Below are 19,873 nucleotides of genomic sequence, written 5' to 3'. Positions count from 1 at the left end.
TGTTCGTGCGTATGTACGATAAGCTGAAGAATTTTATGTAAATCAAGAAGAGAGTTTACAAATGAAATTGTCTTTGTAAGGTTATGACGAATATAAAAAAAATTTCGATCAGCGGTTATTATCTGAAGAATTATCTGAAGACATACTGAGAACCAGTTATCGCACAAAGAAATTAAAGAAATCACTTAAACTGAATTTTGATTCGAGGAAATGTGGAGATAAAGGACGATAAGAAAAAAGTTTCCGAAGCGTGAGGAAAGCGAGTTTTAATTAGAGTGGATATAGCAATAATGAGTTTTAATGAATGGAGATAAAGATTTTATCGAATTCTTTGATATTTCATACAGACACCAACTTCGATTCCTTTCCCGTTTCCTATAAAAATCTTCGTCTTCTCGAAGGTTATAAATAATAAAGTGTAAGGTTATTATTTGTATTCGACATATGGTCAGATTTATTCTTTCAGGTATATTAAATTTCACACAAAGAAAAATAGGTGCACTGATAAATATTTCTATCGATAAAGCTATGCGATACGATTGTCAGTTAAATTAACGAAAAATTATAATTTCGATTCCATTTTTATTAAAAACGAAACCTAAGTCATCTTACGATCTGGGATGAGTAAATAAAAACGGATCAAATTTCGACGGATCTAGTGGATCGAAAGCTCTATTGTCGTTTCTTCGAAAGCGTCGTCGCAAAGGATCTTATGGAAATATTTTCTCCTCTCTCCCCGCGAGAATCTTCCTCTTAACGGGACTGCTTCTGCACCCTCTTTAATCATATTACCGAACGTACAGACATATTTCCATTTTTCGAGCAGCTCAGTGCCAATTGGTCCAGCCACTACCTTTCCGAACCTTTTTTTCCTTTAACCCATCTATCTTGACCTCGCAGTTCTTTCCTTTCATTATCGAGTTTTCACATTCGTCGTATTATTGCGACTTCAACTCAGATATTTCGAGGAAAGATTATATTGGCAAGCTGTCGTACAGATCTTTATATTCTTATTTAAGATTTTGGACAATTATTATGAGTTATATTTATGATGTATGAGGCAAACCTACTATTAATACAAATAGTAACATGCAGACACGAAATTTTATTATTTTTTTAATTATCGAAAAATGGCCATACATTTTGATATCACGAAGTATTGAAACAAAGAATAGAATAGGAAAAGTGCTAAAAAGTCGACGCGTGAAGATTGAGCGAAACAAGTTTCTGCAGGGGCGATCGATGCAATTACGCAACTTTCTAGAATGTAATTAATTTTCTCACCTCGTTCCCCTTTCCCGTTTCATTGTCTTTAAAATCCTTGGATCCAAAGATCTACGAGTCTTTTTCGTTCCCTGGATTCAATTGCTCGTCTCTTGTTATACGTGAAAAGAAAAAAATTAATATACCTTAATTATATATATATATATATATATATATATATATATATATATATATATATATATATATATATGTAATTATCATACAAGAGTCTTTCAATTATTCGCTTATAGATTTGTATCAATAGCATTTAAAGTTAAGATGAAAGAATGAAAAAATGCCATGAATTCTAAATGCCATTAAACATTGAACATCATTCACATTCATAAGTATGAAAACAGCAAACTAGGAATTTTTCTCATGTTGAGATTCATTTATTATGTAAACGTTACATTAAAAAACTCGAGGACAAAAGCAAACGGTTTCTCAATAAAATTTGAAGCGTAAACCTGTTTCGTTGTTTGCGGTTCTCCGTATTTGATGAAATATGAAGTCACGGTTGAAAAGGATAGTATCGAAATGAAGGCGATTTGAGGACAACAGAGTCAGAACAAACCCGATAATAAAATTGCGCTTTTGGGCAACAATTGCAGCGAATTAAGGACCTCTTTTTTACTATATGAAAAAGGATTATTTTAAATTTATTCTGTACTTCGAATCGTGTATCATCAAATGTATTTGTGTAAGTTTCTTTATTTTATTCTTCCCGTTATACGGCACAGCTTAATCATTCTGATAACTTGTAACTTATAATTTATAAAATTGTACTAATAATAGTACAATAGTTCGATTACGCGAAGAAATTTAGCTGAACAAAATCAAAATTTCCAGCAAAGTAATAACTTCCCTGAGACATCGTAAATGATAAAAGGAGATGTCAAAACAAGCAACGCTTCCTCTTTAACATGCGCGCGGAGGAAGCTGGAACGAAAGAGGTACGCGAGCCATGATTCAACCCGAGGCGTATCCGAAGTTTAACAACCAGCCGCTGTTTCCTCAACATGTCGAGTCTCCTATAACGTCACAAAAATTATGAATCCAAATTCATTGCGCAAACTTGCTCGAAATCGGAATAACATTTCTACGAACTGTGCGTTCGTGGTTCTGTCATTTACTACCGTCAAAGATCTCGTTTTCTCCAACTTCAATCCATGCAGGAATTCATTTTTCCAAATTAGTCTCTCATTGTTCTATTCCCTAGCGTGTTCCCCCTTTCTGTATTTTTCTGTTTGTGAGTCACACTGCATACTCGTCAAACTTATTCACCGACAAAGTTGTCGAGATGCAGCTCTATAAAAGGTGCATATCTATTCTTTAAAATGCCTAGCATCAAAATTCCAATTGTAGCATAATAATGTAGGAATGTTATATTATAAGTTTATAGAAAACAGTATGATAAATACTGTAAAATCGAATATAATACTGCATTTCGCATATTCGTTTCTCACTAATTCTACGACACAACAACACAACGAACTTCACACGACCACGATAAATTCAACTCTGACAGCATTTTCCATACTAATTTTTCCCTTGACATACCTTGGTAACGCTCACAACACTCCTTGACAACATTAACATATCTTGACAACGCTAATAAACAATTAGCCCTCACGCCACGTCCTTCCCTGACGTCACACTATCCCACAATAATTGTCTTATAATAGTTGCGCTTTATTAATCTGTATATAATACTAAAAATATTATCGTGCTATGCAATCATTGGCGACTTATCGGTACATCGACGTATGGCAAAATTCTACGAGAAGACGACAACTGAACCACAACGACATGTCTAGACAGCGGCGGATATTGTGCCATGGTAGTTTTCGTAATTGTTGTTTCGAATGAGTTCAAATGATCGCTCGACTCGTCTTGTTCTTCTTCGTACGTTCACTTACTTTCTCCTTTTCACATGGTGAGACAAAGAAATTTAGTCGCCTTTGCTCGTCTCGATCACCCTTTGTAGCAGCAATTCCTAAAATTACGCTGCTGTTTGTGCACGTTTCGTTGCACGCCGACCATGAGTATCGATTCCCCGGTTGTCTCTGTAATAGCTCTTAACGGCTGTTTTTTAATTTCGTAAATCGCAAACGTATGCCTTTTGTCTTCACGCAAGTATTCGCTACGATAATTTTGGTAATTTTGTGGTATTGGAACGGTTTGGTGATCGAGTGAAATTAGTTGACGTATTAGTATTTGTATTGACGTAATTAGTATTTTAACGTAAAATTTCTTAACAAACTGTACAAGAGTTAAAGAGTAATACAAAATATACTTTGATTTTACATAATTCGAATATTATTCCCTAAGGAAAATATTCATTTTTTAAAGAGACATTACATTTTTCTTTCTGTTTTTATATCTCTCGCTAAAAAATTGTCCGATATAATATAACAGATTTCTTTCAAGCAAAGTTTCTTGTAGGTCTACAGCTTTCTTGACATTCGCTGTGAGCTCGGAGTGCGTACATGGTGTTAAGTAACCATAACGAGTAATTATTTCAGCATAAATTACAACTTGCTGCTACGGACGTTTGAATCTGAAACCTTGACGTCTAATTTAGTAATTAACCTGTTACGTTTCCCATACAGCCAGCATGAATTTTCCAGCAGGCTTCGCCGCCGGAAACAATTTCGATTAAATAAAAAATCTTATAACGCAGAGATCCATCGAATGATAATTGTGAATATGATATATTCGTACGTTATATACGGATACACGATATGAATATGATAATTACAGTTTAATGTTGCGAACAAAATACAAGAAATGTTTAATATAAAGTTTGCAACCATTATCGATCGAATCACAGGTTTCCTTACTCTCTCATTAAAATCCTGACCTGGTTTGAAAACTCTATATACGCTCAAATGAATTAATTTCATTCTTCTGTCTTGCATCTCCCCTTTCCATTTCTCTCCAGACACTTTGTTACTTTTCTGTTCATTGCCGCAAATATTCGCTGCGAAGCTTCGAGTGATTTCAGCGCGTATTCTACCCGGACATATTTATACAAATTTGTTGTATACGTCAGAAATTCTACCTAATTTAAATTGTCAGCTAAAAATTTGTACCAGGCAACTTTTGCCGTGTCAATCACTTTGGTTAAGCAGGACTAATAACTCGAGGAAACCTCCGTCGTTCGTTTTCCATCCTTATACTCGATAAATTAGACGAACCCATAGCGTACGTTCTCGACATCGCCGAGACGAAGTTATCTCTTTTCCGACTTTTCCGTGAATTATCTTCGCGTGTCCCGCGATATTCAAGGCGAACTTGGCAAAGTTGAAGAGACTCTTTCCACCTTCCTTCGCTCCTCGCATATTTGCGAAATTGGATAGCAATTACCTGGAAGGTGGAAGATTATTCGGAACAATTTCATAATAGCCGGTTTTACCCATGTTATTAATTCGTCATTTATTAAAGAGAAAAAGACTATCGAAAAGACAACCAACGAACAGAATACATAAAGTTAATACTCATTATTTATTTATTTGTGACGAACTTATTACATGAAAAACAACGATGAGCCATTTAAAAGCGGCGAAAGATCTGTTTGTGCCGTAAAAATGACAGTATGCCACTATGCCAATGCGAGAAATATTGAACTTTTGTAAGAAGATAGATGGTACTGTTGATCTGCTGATGACAAGAAGTGGAAGTAGTCAGATTTTGGTCAGACCGATCAGCGTTTGAAAGGAATAAGTGCAAGAAATATTTCCCAGATTATTTTTACAGACTACTACTTTCAGTGACAAAATATGGTACTACACTATTGCAATGGGAAGAAATTTCTAAGCACCTAATTATGCGGATTACCATTAACTAAATTAATTTTCGGAATTTCCATGATTTAATAAAATAAACATTTAGTTATACAAAACACACTTGTTACGCAAATGCCTGGTTTTGAGCGAACTTTATATATGTACTTTATTATTATTATATTATTATTTAGATTATATTTATTATTATTATTATTATTATTAGAAGGATTTATATATTATTTATTATTATTTAGAAATGAAAAATAAACGCAACATTACATCATGCCTATTGTGCAATTCGTAAATGCAACTTGAACGGAAAAATCCAATACAATTGCAATTTTTATAACATATATCGCAAGATCGGTCGCTGCAAAACGGAAGTAAATGTTGCGGATAAATATTGTTTCGTCGACGAATGAGACGCGTCAAATGGTAGAATTGGTAATTAAACCCGAAAGTTCTGTAACTGTACCGCGTTCAATGAAATCCATTCGAAATGGAAAGCAAACCGTGTCGTCATAAACATACAAAGGATAGTATAAACATTTCTATGCGTCCTTTAAACGTTCACCGTTGATTGTTAATTGAATAAAACGGAAATAGAATCGCGTGGAGAGACATCTGAAAACAAAAAACAGTACTTAAAGCTCATTACTATCGATTGTCGATGACGCATTGTACCAGAAAATGGCGAAAAAGTTGGAGCAATTTCTCGTACGATGCACGAACCTTTCATATCAATAATTGGATTTCGGCGAACGCATGCAAACAACGTGACAGAATGCGTTTTGCGCTTCATCTACGGCCGTGTTCCCGTTGTAACGAAAGCGGTGAACGCATGATGAAAATCCAGATCGTAGGTCGTAGGTGACTTATCGAGGTAAATGTGAGACACGGAAAAGCCATGTACTGTTAGGTCATCGAACTGGGCGAGCCATCGAATCGATCGTAGATTAAACTGAAGAATTAACGGCGCGACACAATAATTGACAAACTATTTCTAGCCACGTGAATGTATTTCTAATTGTTGCTCGGCAACGTAGATGGAAACGAGACACCAGTAACTTATGAAGTTTCAAGCAGAAATTCAAAAGTAACAAAATAGTGAAAAGCCTGTTCATGATTGATTAATGATTACTTGATAAGAGAAGAAAAGCAAATAAACATATTTTGAATGATTCTTTAAATGTTATCCATTATGCATGTGGTTGAATCATTTTTCAACATTTATTGTCAACGACTGACAAAACTAGTATGCCAGATTTCAAACTTTCACGCCAGATTTGGCCGGTTCGCCGCTTTATCTTTTTTCCGTGTTCCCGATACTGCCGATGAGTCGTAACAAACGTTCAAAGTCCGGCAATAAACGACAAGCATGAAGGTGTTGGAATGGACGGTCATTCGAAATCCGTTTCCGTGGACGTGTCACTACGGACAAACGACATGTCTTCGGATATTTAGCGAATTCTCTGTGACGGTGTCAGAAATCACAGAGGAAATGAGGGGAAACGGGGTGGTGGAAGGCGATGACGTATCAAACCCGGAGGTGAGGCGACGAGGGCATCGTCATACGGGAGAGCCGGTGACGGCCGTAAGATTGATTGGAGTCACGGGATGGAAAATTAACGGTCTAGTCTGGCTGGTCCAGGGTCGAGCGAAAGGTGTAGAAAGCCGTTGACATCGCGTCGTCGCCATCGTCGAGGGGTGTGCGACAGCCGCCGCATACTAATTTCCCACCTTCTCGAGTGCGTCTCCTTCTCCCTATTCGGGACTATTTTGGCCTCTCTTAAGCATCCATCTATGCTCTTGGCCCTTCGACCGATGTCATTCGATGTGAATGCGCACTTAATCGCCTGATGGTGATAGGAATTTGCGCAGATAAAATTTGCGGCCATCTGGGATGATCGTAGGATGTAAATTGCAATTAAGCCTTCTAACGTGATCTCTTGATCTTATTTGTTCTTTTTGTATGTCTTTTCATCGATCAACGTGTTAAAAACCATTCCCATTTAGCAAACGTCGCAATTTCAGTAGATGTTCCGTCTAACCTCCATTAGCAAAGCCGTAACGCAAATTTCGTGGCGATCTAATTCGTACCACAAATCCTGTTATCCATTCTCGACATCTTCGGCGTACACACTATCTTCGTAACGACTGCTAATAATTAGTTCACGCAGGATGCAGCAGCAGCTTCCTGTCACCTTTCAGTAGACACCAGTGACAAGTTAATAGATCGATGCGGCGCGAGGAGCGTGAATAGGGACGCGGGTCGGTAATTATCAAAGAGGGATGTCGTATCGCGATCAAGAGATATTCGAGTAGCCATGATAAATACGAAGCGACGCAAAGATATAATATAGATATAATATGTCTTTGAAATAAAAGTAATTTCCGTTTCATATTAATTAATTAATTTATTAATTTTAATTACATCGAGAACTTATAAATACTTATAACAATACTAGTAACTAGATCGCTGATGTACGAATTCACTGGTATAGCTAGCCGATATAATTGCTTTTCATCGCGTATTCGCTGTCATTTAATTGAATGAAATAGCTATCTTCCGTCGATACGTCAACAGGGAATTCCGTTACGAGTAATTACAGACGTGAACAGAAGGCATCTCCATAAGGCAGCGACAATCCACCATTGTTCCGAGATATTCGATTACATATTTCGCGAGTAACGAAGCTGGCAATTTCCTGGTTGTCCTATCACGGTCGCTGATTCGATGACGACGACGTTCGGCCAAATTATTTCCTGGCGATCTCGTTCACCCTGTGCACGCTCGGGTTAACGATCGTGGCCTGCCGCTATTGCGGCATCATCGGAACTGGGAATTATGTTTCCCAATTGGGATGAGGAAGAAAATCAGCTGGTCCAATAGTTTGTAGGTACCTTCATCAGAATGAAGGTTCGTTGATGATTTTGTGGAAACGTTACTGATGATTGATCGAAGGCAAAATTTGAGATAGACCCATACAAAGTTTAATAGTTCAGACTGATGATTGAAAGGGTCGAGTTTGTGGAAACTGATTCGAGGATATCTGTTATTGGATAAATAATGATATTTCATAATAGAAACGAATAGACGTGGATGAATAGATGAATAGATCACAAGTGTAGACATAGTGAGAGAAAATGAATAACCGTCCAATCAATTAAGCGTCAACGTTGCAATTTTTTTCAGTTATTTTACATTATCAAATTCCATTGCTTAACATCGGTACTCCAGTAGCAAGTGTAAAACACTCGTTAAACATTACAGTCAAAATTAGTGCAAAATTCATCTGTATGTTAGGGTCAATTGGACATTTTGAAACGGAGTTATAACTTTGGGTGGTAATAGATAGAATAAACATGAAAATTAAATTGATGGAAAGTAAAACAATCAGTTGGCAGATGACAAACTTTCCAAACCACTAAAGTGATTACGTATCACCGTGCTCAATTTTCGTTTCGAAATCTAAATTCACTTACAACTTAACTACGCTTATTAGATAGAGTTTATGGCCACCTTTCCTGCAAATCTTCTAATTTCCAATTTCTCTACTATATATCGTTATATGTATTATGCACGATAGTAATAAAATATATCTAGGGCGTAATAGAGTTCATTTAGATTAAAAATGTCTAAAGCAATAGATGGCTGGTGATGTACATATTGGGATTACAACGAAACGAATGCAATTGATAATTTTTCGACTAACGTTTCTATAAATAGACCACTTTAAACTGAATTGTTTCTCGCCATTGCGTTAAATGGTCGAGAATTGGTCTCCGAAACGTATAATTTAGAATTGGTTTCAACGGGGCATCGTCAACATTTTCCGATTGATACATTTATTCAGATTGATGTATCATTTAGCTACGCAAATAGCACATCTGGATAAAATACCGATATGGATGAAATTCAACATAAAATCTATTCCCGAATCGCTTTTAATGTAACAGCTCATTAGAGAGTAATTCTGTACTAATTAAATTTCATATATAAATTGTATATTATATTCATGAATATGTTGAAATACCATAATACACAAGGAATAGATTTAAGTAAACACTTTTAAATAAGAAATTTCCTATGAGAATATTAGCATATTGCTGACCCACAAGATATTCCATCAAGTTATAGTAGATCAAATATTAGTATGGCGTTATGAGATATTTCGAGTTTCGGAATTTTCCTCTAATTTCACACTGAAAGCATAATAAATTGCACGAAACGAGAGCTAACACTGTCAGATCTAATTATTAAATCATTAGAAAATCGCCAATGAACGCAATAGAAAAATTATCTACATACTGTAAATATGAACAAAATCAATTATGGAAACTTTCCTTGATGATAGAAACTTGTATGGTTTGTAAGTAGGAAACTACGTAAATTTTTCAGAGAATCACTTATTATACGGTACCTTTGGGAAGAATGGAAATGAGCTATTCGCTCGATATTCGATCATTTGACTTCTTCTACGATCAAAAAACATAAAAATTGTTATATGTAATGCTTGACTACAATCTGCACGTTTAATCATTCTTCATCGAGAATGCTTTGATCGATATTACTCAATCGTTGAAATAAAATGTGGAGATGATGACGAATGAAGTCTCAGATAGAAAAGTTTATTGCTTTCTTTTAGAAAAAAAAGACAACCAAACTTACCGGACAGCTAAAATTTCCCCATAATTTGAACTGTTGTTTTATGAAACCTCCGCATAATTTGATTCGTATGAACGAGGAAAGTTGTGTATCGATATGAGGCAAGTAATGGTAAACAACGCAGAGTGGAAAAAGGGACAGACTAGTGATAAGGGGAACAAAGAGAATGGGGTGAATTTCATCGGCCTGGCCGATAAAAACCGAGTTCCTGCACACGTACAAGGATAATGCAGTTTTATGAGTTCATGGCGGTACGTATGATAAAGCGCGGATAAAAGTGATAAATGTATGGCTTTTTATTAGAGGGCCCGACCGCCAGTTGCCAGGATGATACAGTTCCCCGTCCTGGACCGGATATTTATTGTACTTATTGAAATATTAGGAAGTCCTTTAACTGGTTACCTTTTTATCAATTGAATAGCCATTTTTTCGGTCGCGTTAAGTTCTTATTTTTAACAATAATTCACGTAAATTCAATCTAATAAAGATGTAAGACGATACTTGATTGTAGAATCGAATGTTGAAAATATGTCTTTAGATATCTCGTTTATGTTTCTGTGAATAGTGTACACTTTTTAATTTCTATAATAGTTAACTACTTTTTCTTATTACCTTTATTTACTTGCAAAAAGAAAAAATTTACTTGCCTCAAAAAGAAAGAAATGCAAAAAGCAAAGAGAAAGAGGTCCATATCTTTCAGCCTTAGGTCCTTTTTTCTTCATCTTTCTCAAGCACGTCATACATTTCTCGACGTTCAGCTGATTATGGCGCGATTTAATTCACAATTTATATTCACTTAGCACACATAAAGTAACATTCGACTCTACCACACGCGCCGTTACTTTCCGTGTCCATGAAAACATTCTGGTCACCTTTCCTTTCTCTTTCCACAAAAATAACGTGAGACAAGGAAGATCCGGAAGGGTTCTGTTACAGACAAAATACACTAATTGGAATTAGTACACTGGCCAATATTTGAACAAATTCGAGATCCGTTGCGAGCAACACGAAGAAGAAATTGAATGGAACGATGGTTGGAAAGCTGCTGATGGACCGACAAGAAAGGATGGTACTATTAGACTAATTAAGGCGCCTTAAGATTTTAACGAGTTCGCTTACCTTACCTCGCCAGAACTTCGAAATAGTCGCGTGTGACGTGTAAACTTCACGAATTGTCCTCTTCATTTTTCCTTCTTTCCTCAACTTTCTCGAATCTTATTCTTCACTTTATCTTACTTTTATCCCCGTGAAATTTGACCAAATACTAATTTCCTAAAAATGTTTCAAAGGATTTTTCGATATCGATTCTTTCTATGTTTGCAGATTATCAAATTAAAAGCTAGATCGTAATACAATTCACATCGACATCGTGATAACATATTTCATAATCATGTAATACCAAATGCGCAAATTGCGCAGGGATGTAAAAAGAGAAGTATCAAATAATCTCTAATAGGTAGTTTTATTTGTTTGAAAGAAAGCGATTTATTAATTGCATCTAATGAGCAATTCAGTGCAACAAAAGAAGAGGACGCGTTGGCTGGTTCAATCATCAATCAGGTGGGCAAAGTTAAATTGCCGGGACAACGGGTTTTAATATCTCCCGGGAGAAATAGAAGTTGGCGCGATAAATCAAAAGTGAAAAGTCTCTGCTCGACTGTATATATTTCTCTGTCTGTCTTCTCTCCTTTCCATCTCCTTTTCTTCCGTGTCTTTTTTCTGCTCCTTCCTTCCGTCTGCCACTCAGCCACGTACAAAATGAGAAGTCTTCACTCTATTTCTCTCGGCTTCTACCCATTGCTCGTTCCTCCAATGTCTTTCCGCGCCTCCCGTTTCCCTTTTCTTCGTCCTCGTCGTTCTCTCGCAGTCTAATGCCTCTTCTTTCCGTCGACGACTCGCAAAAATGATAAATGAATTTTTCCCCTTGTCTATTTATATCCATGCGTCGAAACGAGCCTGTGCTACCCTTCAAATTGGATAATCTGCCCATAATCATGGAAAACACAATCTTTACCCGAAGCATATATATATATACGCATGTAGAACATTCCGTGCGTTGATTTTAATAATTTTGCATATTGAAATATTTCTTATATTAATATTACCGTTAGAAAAGACGAAAAGAATAAAGATAAAGACAAATTTCTTGCGGCTATAAATGAAGTTATATCCGCCACGCTGTTATCTTTGCGCGATTAGAACTTCTTTTATTCTTATTACTAAATTAAACAAAAAAACAAATTGCATTTAGATAGAATTCGCGTGACTCGTGTCGCTATTTCTTATATATACGATTCGTATTATACCCATAAAAATAGTACATTTAAAACTACATTAATTACTATTTATTTAGAAAATTTCCTATTAACAAAATAGTCAAGTAAAATATTATTATTTGGTCTTTTAAAATACCACAAATGATAATGATACCATATTTTTATAAACATATATTTGGTATTACCCTAATATTGTAGTAGCACGAATATAAAGATATTTTCTATATAGAATTTTATATCGTTTGTATAAAAATATTTTATCTTCGCTACGGGAATTCGAATTCGCTCCGTTTCTCGATGAAAAAACTTCCATTATTATTGGAAGCTTTATGATCCAAATATTCTGGTACTCGAACATATAGCGATTCGAAATTTTAGTTCGCATAAAAATCAATATAACTGTTACTTCTCGAGAATACATTATTGAATATGTTATTTATGTTAAAGCATATATCGAAAAATTAATAACTTATAAAGAATTCGATACGAAAAAGAAAATTCTGTTATGGAATGAATTTCAGACAAAGAAAATTAAAGTTTTCCAGGTCTTCCTGTTAATAAAACTATGGGTTTGTCATTTTCAAATATTTGTACTAAAGTTTAATACTGAAAACAATACCGATCTATTTCTCTCTAACCTTTTCTTTATTCATTTGCGACAGACTAAAAAGTTTGGCAATGAGAAATCTGTATACAATATAATGCAAACGAAAGAGCTGTGTTAAAGCTTTTCACACTCTAATACCTTTTTTTTTGGAGTTGTGATATTATCCTGCACCGTTGTTTGAAAGCGCTTTTTGTGAAAATATATTATGGAATCAGTCCTTTAAAGTCATTAAAAACTTTCAGAATTTACCCTTTAAAAATGAGTAGCGTAAATTAGAAACTTTACAGTACAGAGATTGCAAAAAAAAAAAAAAAAGAAAAAGTTATGACTGTTCGTATTCGTGTAATAGTTGAGTTTGAATAAGGAAAGATTTATCGTTACTGAAATTAACCTTCAAAATCACCATGAAACAATATAAATAAGATTGATTATCTCATCTCGTAGATCTACTCTCCTTTTCCCTCGAACGATTACAAATCTTCATAAACCAATAATCCAGCCTATCCTTCTTATGATCAAGTCTTCTCTAAAAACATTTTGTAATTACGATAGCCTTAGCGGATAAGAATTATCGATGCGTGCAATTAAAATAGAGTAAAATAGAGTAAAAAGAAAACGGGATTACTATCGATCTCTCAGTTCGAAGATATCATATTTTACAATTAAAGAACAGGTCGAGGAGGTACGATTAATGCTGTCAGGAATCGTAAAGCTCGCTTTTCTGTTGCGTTGCTTAGGCTTATCGTCGAGTGACACGCGTCTATGCGATTATAAGTGTTACGAAAGAATCAACTCAGAGTGGTCAGTGCAACTTTTGCGGTCAGTCACAAAGTGGGTCGCATTCAACCAACTAATTACTAAGTAACTAAACGATTGATTTTTTCGCGATAAAAGGTTGACCATTGATCAAGCGGAACTGTTTCACCAACGACATCGACGACAGGAATCTGCAAGAGACACGATAATGCGCGCAAAAAGATAATTCATCGCGATGAATTCGTGCTTTGAACGTTCTAACATTATGGATAATAAGTGTATGCATATTTCATGTTAATGATGTTAGTCGACATGTCGTACGAAAATATTCTAGCGGCCACGGCCATTCAAACTCGTTAATTTGTCTGTGAAACGCTGTCTGAATAATAAAACCATGCCTTTTAAAACGGGGAGATCGATAATCGTGACGTGTCGCGATGAAAACTAATTGAAAGTGGCGAAGGGGATTTAAATAATTTTCTACATCGTATGTCTCCTCTATCCGTTCGTTTTGTTGCTTTTGCGATTTCGTTCCAGAATTAATCGAGAATTTCGTTTGTTCTTTTACTTGTATAGGTTTAATTCTTTTGGCCATATGCACGTCTAAATTCGTGAAGCAAAATCCATTCTACTCTAGACAGACACGTATGAGTGATATTATTTCTATAACTATATTATAGATAGTTAGATTAATCATGATTAACATAGGGAAAATGATCATATTTTGTGTTAAGTATATAAAATATCACTAAATTCGTAAAGCAGAAAATTGAAGAAGTTATGGAAGAAGATTGTAAAAATGCCTGTAAACAAAATAAATACGTATCGATGTACGTACTTTTCCTATCAAATAAAAATATAATTTTGAAATTTACTGATGAAGTATTTACCTATATATTCCAGAGTCCTAGAGAAACACTCGAAGTAAGACAGAACGTTCTATTGTGCCTTAATTAAAGTGCATTTTCCTCACTGCATATACATTGTACTAAAGCATCAAAGTTTAAGCCTTAGATAGTTTTCGGATGATTCAACATCAACATTAATTCGATAAGTTTAATACAGCTCGACGCTGAATATGAAACTTGATGTACGTGCCATCAAAATTCAAGCATTAAAACACACGAAATTATTAATTGCAATGTCAATATGATTAAAGCAGTTCAGACCAAGTGTTTCAATTATTTCAATTTTGAATGTATTAAAATATTTCAATATTGAATATGTTATTAATTTTCTCATCATAGTTCTTTCAAATATTGAATTTACAATATCTAACAATAAGTAGATAGTGTTATTACAGTTTAATAATTCTTGTAACTGTACGCCGTCGAACTACTGCTATCTCGATGGAAATACCAAATAAAAATCTAATCGCTCTCCACCACAGGAAGAACAAGAGGATAAAGGAAGCAGACAAGACAAATAGAAAATGCTAAGAAAATATCATATTTTATTTACATTGATACGAAAAATAAGAACAGAGCAATGGTTAGGAAAATGAACTGCTACTTCGAAAATCGGAAAAAGTAATTTAATTTCAATTAAGCTAGAAAATAATTTGGGGGTGATTTCGTGATGAAAAGAGCAACCACGAAGTTGCATTATGTATATTCAGGCGCGTAAATACGTTCCGCAAGAGGCATACTTCGTCATTCTATCCTATTTACCTTCTGTAGCATGCAAGTATCTCAGTGGCATGCACCTTCCACACACGGACAATCGCTCAACGTTTCGTGACAAATAACGATGACTTTTCTGTGGTGAACGCGTCACTGTGATGACGCGGTAAGTTAGTTTGTTCGCGCCTAGCGCGGAATTCCGCACGAGTAATTCTGACGATTTCCTTCCACGATGTTTGATCGGTCTTGTTCAAGTTTCGACAACATTCGATATAGAGCTTGACTCGAAAACAGTTTGCATTTATACCGCTGCACAAATATCGCAAAAGTAAAACATAGTTTCCAGTTGTAATTAGTTTTTGGTTAAACAAACAAAAAATGTTTTCATATTTGAAGCTCGCGAGCTAGATGATCGAATATTTAATTAGGAAATCATTTCAAAAGTTGAAACATTTTTAAGTTTAAACAAACGAGAAAGGAGAAAAACTGAAAAGGATTTTAATATACTATACTAGTTAGAAATGTAAGAGACGTATCCGTGTTTAAAGTTTTATAAGCTATTTTTTATGCGGCTGATAAAAGTAGAAAAAGTTCTATACGTAAAAGACATTCTGAATAACTCGTAAAATACTTGCTCCAACGTTTAATCCGTAGTGATAAAATGGAAGATACTTTTATTCTGTACTATTCTTTAGTATTAAGAAATTCTCATTTTTACTATTAAGCAAATCATTCTACTATTATACTACTATTATATTCGATTTTGAAAAAATCCTTGTTTCGTTCCTACCATTCTCTGGTATATCTATATCTCGTAGATATACTATATTCCAAACTGTAGGAAATAAGCAGTCTACAAACAAAACAAAACAAACATCACTGATATGCAAACCTAATATACAGGGTGGTTGGTAACTGGTGGTACAAGCGGAAAGGGGGTGATTCTACGCTAAAGAAGTCGAAAGTGTAGAATAAAAAATTTTTTTTAATTTTCTTTTTTTTTTTTATTTTTCCATCGAGACAACGATTTACAGTGAGATCCGTTATAACGTACCGCACGCGTACAGAGCAAAAATTCGATTTTCTCGAAAACAAAGCCTCAAACGAAAAATTTTTATTCTATATTTTCGACTTCCTTTTTTGCGTAGAATCACCCCCTTTCTGCTTGTACCACCGGTTACCAACCACCCTGTATATTAGGTTGCTGTATATATTTAATAAATATATTTTCTCCAAAGGAAAATCCTTTTTGGCTTTAATTCGAAATGAGTTATCGAGAGAATGTGATGACAACTCTTCCAACTCTGATATAATAAAATACTATAATGAGATATTATAAATGAAATGGTATTCTTATTGCTACAATTACCAGATCACTGATGCGGAAGATAGCATAATCTACAACCAGATGCAATTCCTACTTAGATCGCACGACTATTCTCCTACGATGACGCAACGTTACGACGACGGAAAACACACAGAACGTATGACGAAATTAGGAATAATTATTCAACTATATTCGATACGGGCGACAAAGTTAGAGAAGCGGGGCAAGGGGATTTGAAGAGAGTAGGATGGGTAGGTAGCGTGTAAGATATGATGTGGAGGTTGGGCGGCCTGGCCGACGCCACGGTGGCTAATACGTTTGAGGGTGAAGTTAGTAACAGGTGGCGCAATCCATAACGGTCCGTACAGGTTTCGAGTCAACCCTCACGCCATTCCACTGTCTTCTCTGCTTGCATAGCTGGTTGCCGACCAACTATCCTCCTCTTAACAGTGTTACTTCAAACGGGCTACGCGCCTACTACCAAGGAAGAAACTTTAATTAAAAATAAAAACTTATTTCTTTCGTTGCAGTGTCTTCACCGCCGAGTACCAGCCCGAGCCCATCTACTACGGAGATGCCGAAGAAAGGTAAGCTCGTAAACCTCCCTTAATCGCGAAGAAAATAATATTTTATCCCGCGGTCGAGGTCAGCCCCGCATGTTTTCGTTTTTCTTCGATACCGCCTCAAGGACCTTCTCCTTCGAGACATTGGATGTTTCTTCCCCATTTTTCGTTTCTATTTTTATCCTTATCCTCCTTTTCTATATGCAATTTACGTTTGCGTTTCATGTCTTAGTGTAGGAATAAATGAATTGTAACGATTGAAGTAGATTTAGGTAGAATCAAAACTTAACCGATTAAGGATTAACATTGTATCAATGCAACGTTTGCAACTTTTTTCGGTCGATTTAACTTAAACTTAATTTTTATGGAAACCATGCAGATCATATTGCTAAGATTTACATTTAAAATTCCCTCTAGCATTAATAAACTTTGTTAATTTCTAATCCTCCTTCACAGAAGCAGCTAACAGTCAGGATTGAATAAGTTCCGCGTGACTAAATAGATTTTGCAAGAGAAATGTTGAAAGCATGGTCAATTGATGTGTTTGCCTGCATCTTTGCACACGGATCTCATAAGCGGCTTAGCTTCTGTCAGTTTCTTTAAGGAAGCTAATTTAGTTGCCAACCGCCATTCGAATGGTAGCGATCTATTATTTATACAACGAATGTCGCAAAGCTTCAACAACCACGTATATTTCGTTTAAAAGGCAACAAAGTTAGCGACCAAACGTTTCAGATATTTATTTCGCACAAAAACCCTGGAGGAACTGCTATAAAATGCCATTTTCTGTGCAGATTGGGAGCTGATGGCTGAAATGAATAACTCTATTTACGGAAATCCAAGCTCGCTGACGATTCACAACGAGAAAAATATGAAATCAGGTAAACCCATTTATGAATTGTTCAAATATATTCGGATGTCAAATGCGCGATTAAAATATACAGAACTTGGAACGATGTTATATTTTATGTCTCCTTTCCTTTATTTTTAAAGTTAGAATACGATCCTAATCCTACGAACGATTGAAAACCTAAGAGACGCAATGTTGGATTAACAGATCAGACATATGCAAATTTCATACTATTTGGAGAAAAGTAAATGCAAATGACAAAAAAGTTCCTCCTCTGAAAGTCTACTGGCGAAACGTATTCTCTTCAATCTTGATCTTTTTTCGAAGAACACATCGATCACTCAGACACTTCCCGTGGGAAAGTCAAGGGAAAGAGGAAACGGGTGTAGCGAGGCGGAAATGCAACAAAAATGTAATAACGTGATACAGTTAGCAACGAAATGAGGAGAAATCTACCGGATAACATATTCGATAAATAGAGTTAAATTATTTTTGCAAATGTTGTTTCAACATACTTCGACTTCCCTGTTTATGATATTATAACATTTTTAATATCGAACAAATAATTAAACCGGATATGCAATCAAAATTGGAGATCAAACGACTCCGTTGAAGCGTAAGGAATTCCCTTGCGACGAGTTCTAAATTTCCAGTAATTAACTCGGCTGTTAACCAACGCAACCTGCACCGAAAATCCTTGAAATCGATCGCGGCTTTAATGGTGGCTTTAAGGAGTTAGGATGTTTCGGGACTCGCCGTATTAAGATAAATCTAACGAACGGAACAACACGCCTTAAGCGCCTCAAAGAAGCTCGGAAACTCAATTAACTCCGTAACCAATGGGGTAGTTTACCCGCGGTTTCACTTTCCCGCTTTCTCTTCTATTTTGCGACTTCCTGTTTATTTTCATTATAATCACATTACAACGTCTTTGACCACGCTTTGTGATTTAAATCACCGTATCGACATAAATATTAAGAACTCTCTTTATGAAGTTGACAGTTTTATTTTATTTCTCCCATATAACAGATTAAAATGATTAATTAGCTAGAAGTCTTAATGAACTTTAGATAAACCAGAAGTAACGGAGATTTATTAAATCCGTTCGACATCGAACATTTGGTATTCTTTCATATTTGATAGTCAGTTCCGCATCGAAATCGCTTAGTGTAAATTAATTAAACGATTCTTAAATCAAATTAATGTAAAAGATCCTGATACAGATATAAATTCAAGTAGAAGGTAAGCCAACAACCTTGCGCGTGTCAAAGCCAAGAAATTCAATCTCTTCGATCGTGGAGTTCCAAAAACGGTGGTAAAACGACCAAGAAGCGGATTACGACAGCGAAGGGGCTTAAAAGCCGTAAAAATCGTCGACAAAGAGTCGACGAGAAAAGAAACGAGAGGTATGCGCGGACAACGAGTAAAAGAGAAGTCGTGAAAGTACAAGCGGATGCTCGTATACGTGTAAAATCTAAAGAGACGTGGGACCAAGGAGCATAGGAGATCGGAGTTGGGACAGCACGAAGGGTGGGCTCTCTGTAACATCAATATTTCATGTATGCTAACACGCCAGAACTAATAATGCTCCAGCGAGGAAGACCCAAGAATAATATCAGCCACCGGCGTACTCGGTGTTCTCCTTCTCTTCCGCCCGTTTTTCCCCTGGTACCTGGCATCCTTGTTCCGTCTCGACCGTTTCTCTTTCTCCTTCGAAGGATCATGGGCGACCCGCCGAACCGTCTAGCCTAGCCCCTTCCTCTTCCCGTTGTAACACCGTCGTCAACGACAAAGAAAGAGAGAACGACCGAGAGATCGTCCTTTTGCGCCTTGTGCTAAATTTAATCTAACAAAGTGCGAGAGCCTTTTCGAAAATTCGTGTCTCGTTGGCGGGCCGTGCTATCCCCACGCCTCCGGCGCTACATGCTAGCTGCACATACACAGAGACCTAAATCGTCGTCGATGAGTAGAAGGAATACGGGAGGAAAAGACAAAGAGCTGGAGGCAGGAAGATATGCGACATCGGGCTCGTAAGTCGGAATACGGCGTATTCCTCCGACTGCCGCGGCTTTAAGGAGCGAGTGAGACACTCAAGCGCAAGGGTGAGGTTTGTAATTGGCGCAACATCTGCGGTCTACGGGGTCGCATTAAT

At 36.1% G+C, this 19,873-nt stretch overlaps 1 protein-coding gene across 2 annotated transcripts in view; it reads left to right on the top strand.

The window, feature by feature from the left end:
- LOC117240037 (lachesin-like) overlaps positions 1 to 19,873 on the top strand; it is a 262,392-nt gene that overhangs the window by 226,013 nt on the left and 16,506 nt on the right. For both annotated transcript variants that reach the window (XM_033505887.1, XM_033505886.1), the window contains 2 exons: positions 16,839 to 16,895; positions 17,666 to 17,752. In XM_033505887.1, the coding sequence (XP_033361778.1) occupies positions 16,839 to 16,895; positions 17,666 to 17,752 (144 nt within the window). The remainder of the gene's footprint in view (positions 1 to 16,838; positions 16,896 to 17,665; positions 17,753 to 19,873) is intronic.

Source organism: Bombus vosnesenskii, unplaced genomic scaffold (genome assembly GCF_011952255.1).
Source record: "Bombus vosnesenskii isolate JDL3184/JDL3185 unplaced genomic scaffold, Bvos_JDL3184-5_v1.1 scf7180000014535, whole genome shotgun sequence".
NCBI lineage: Eukaryota > Metazoa > Arthropoda > Insecta > Hymenoptera > Apidae > Bombus > Bombus vosnesenskii.
The sequence above is the reverse complement of the archived record's forward strand: the minus strand, read 5'-3'. Positions and strand labels throughout refer to the sequence as shown.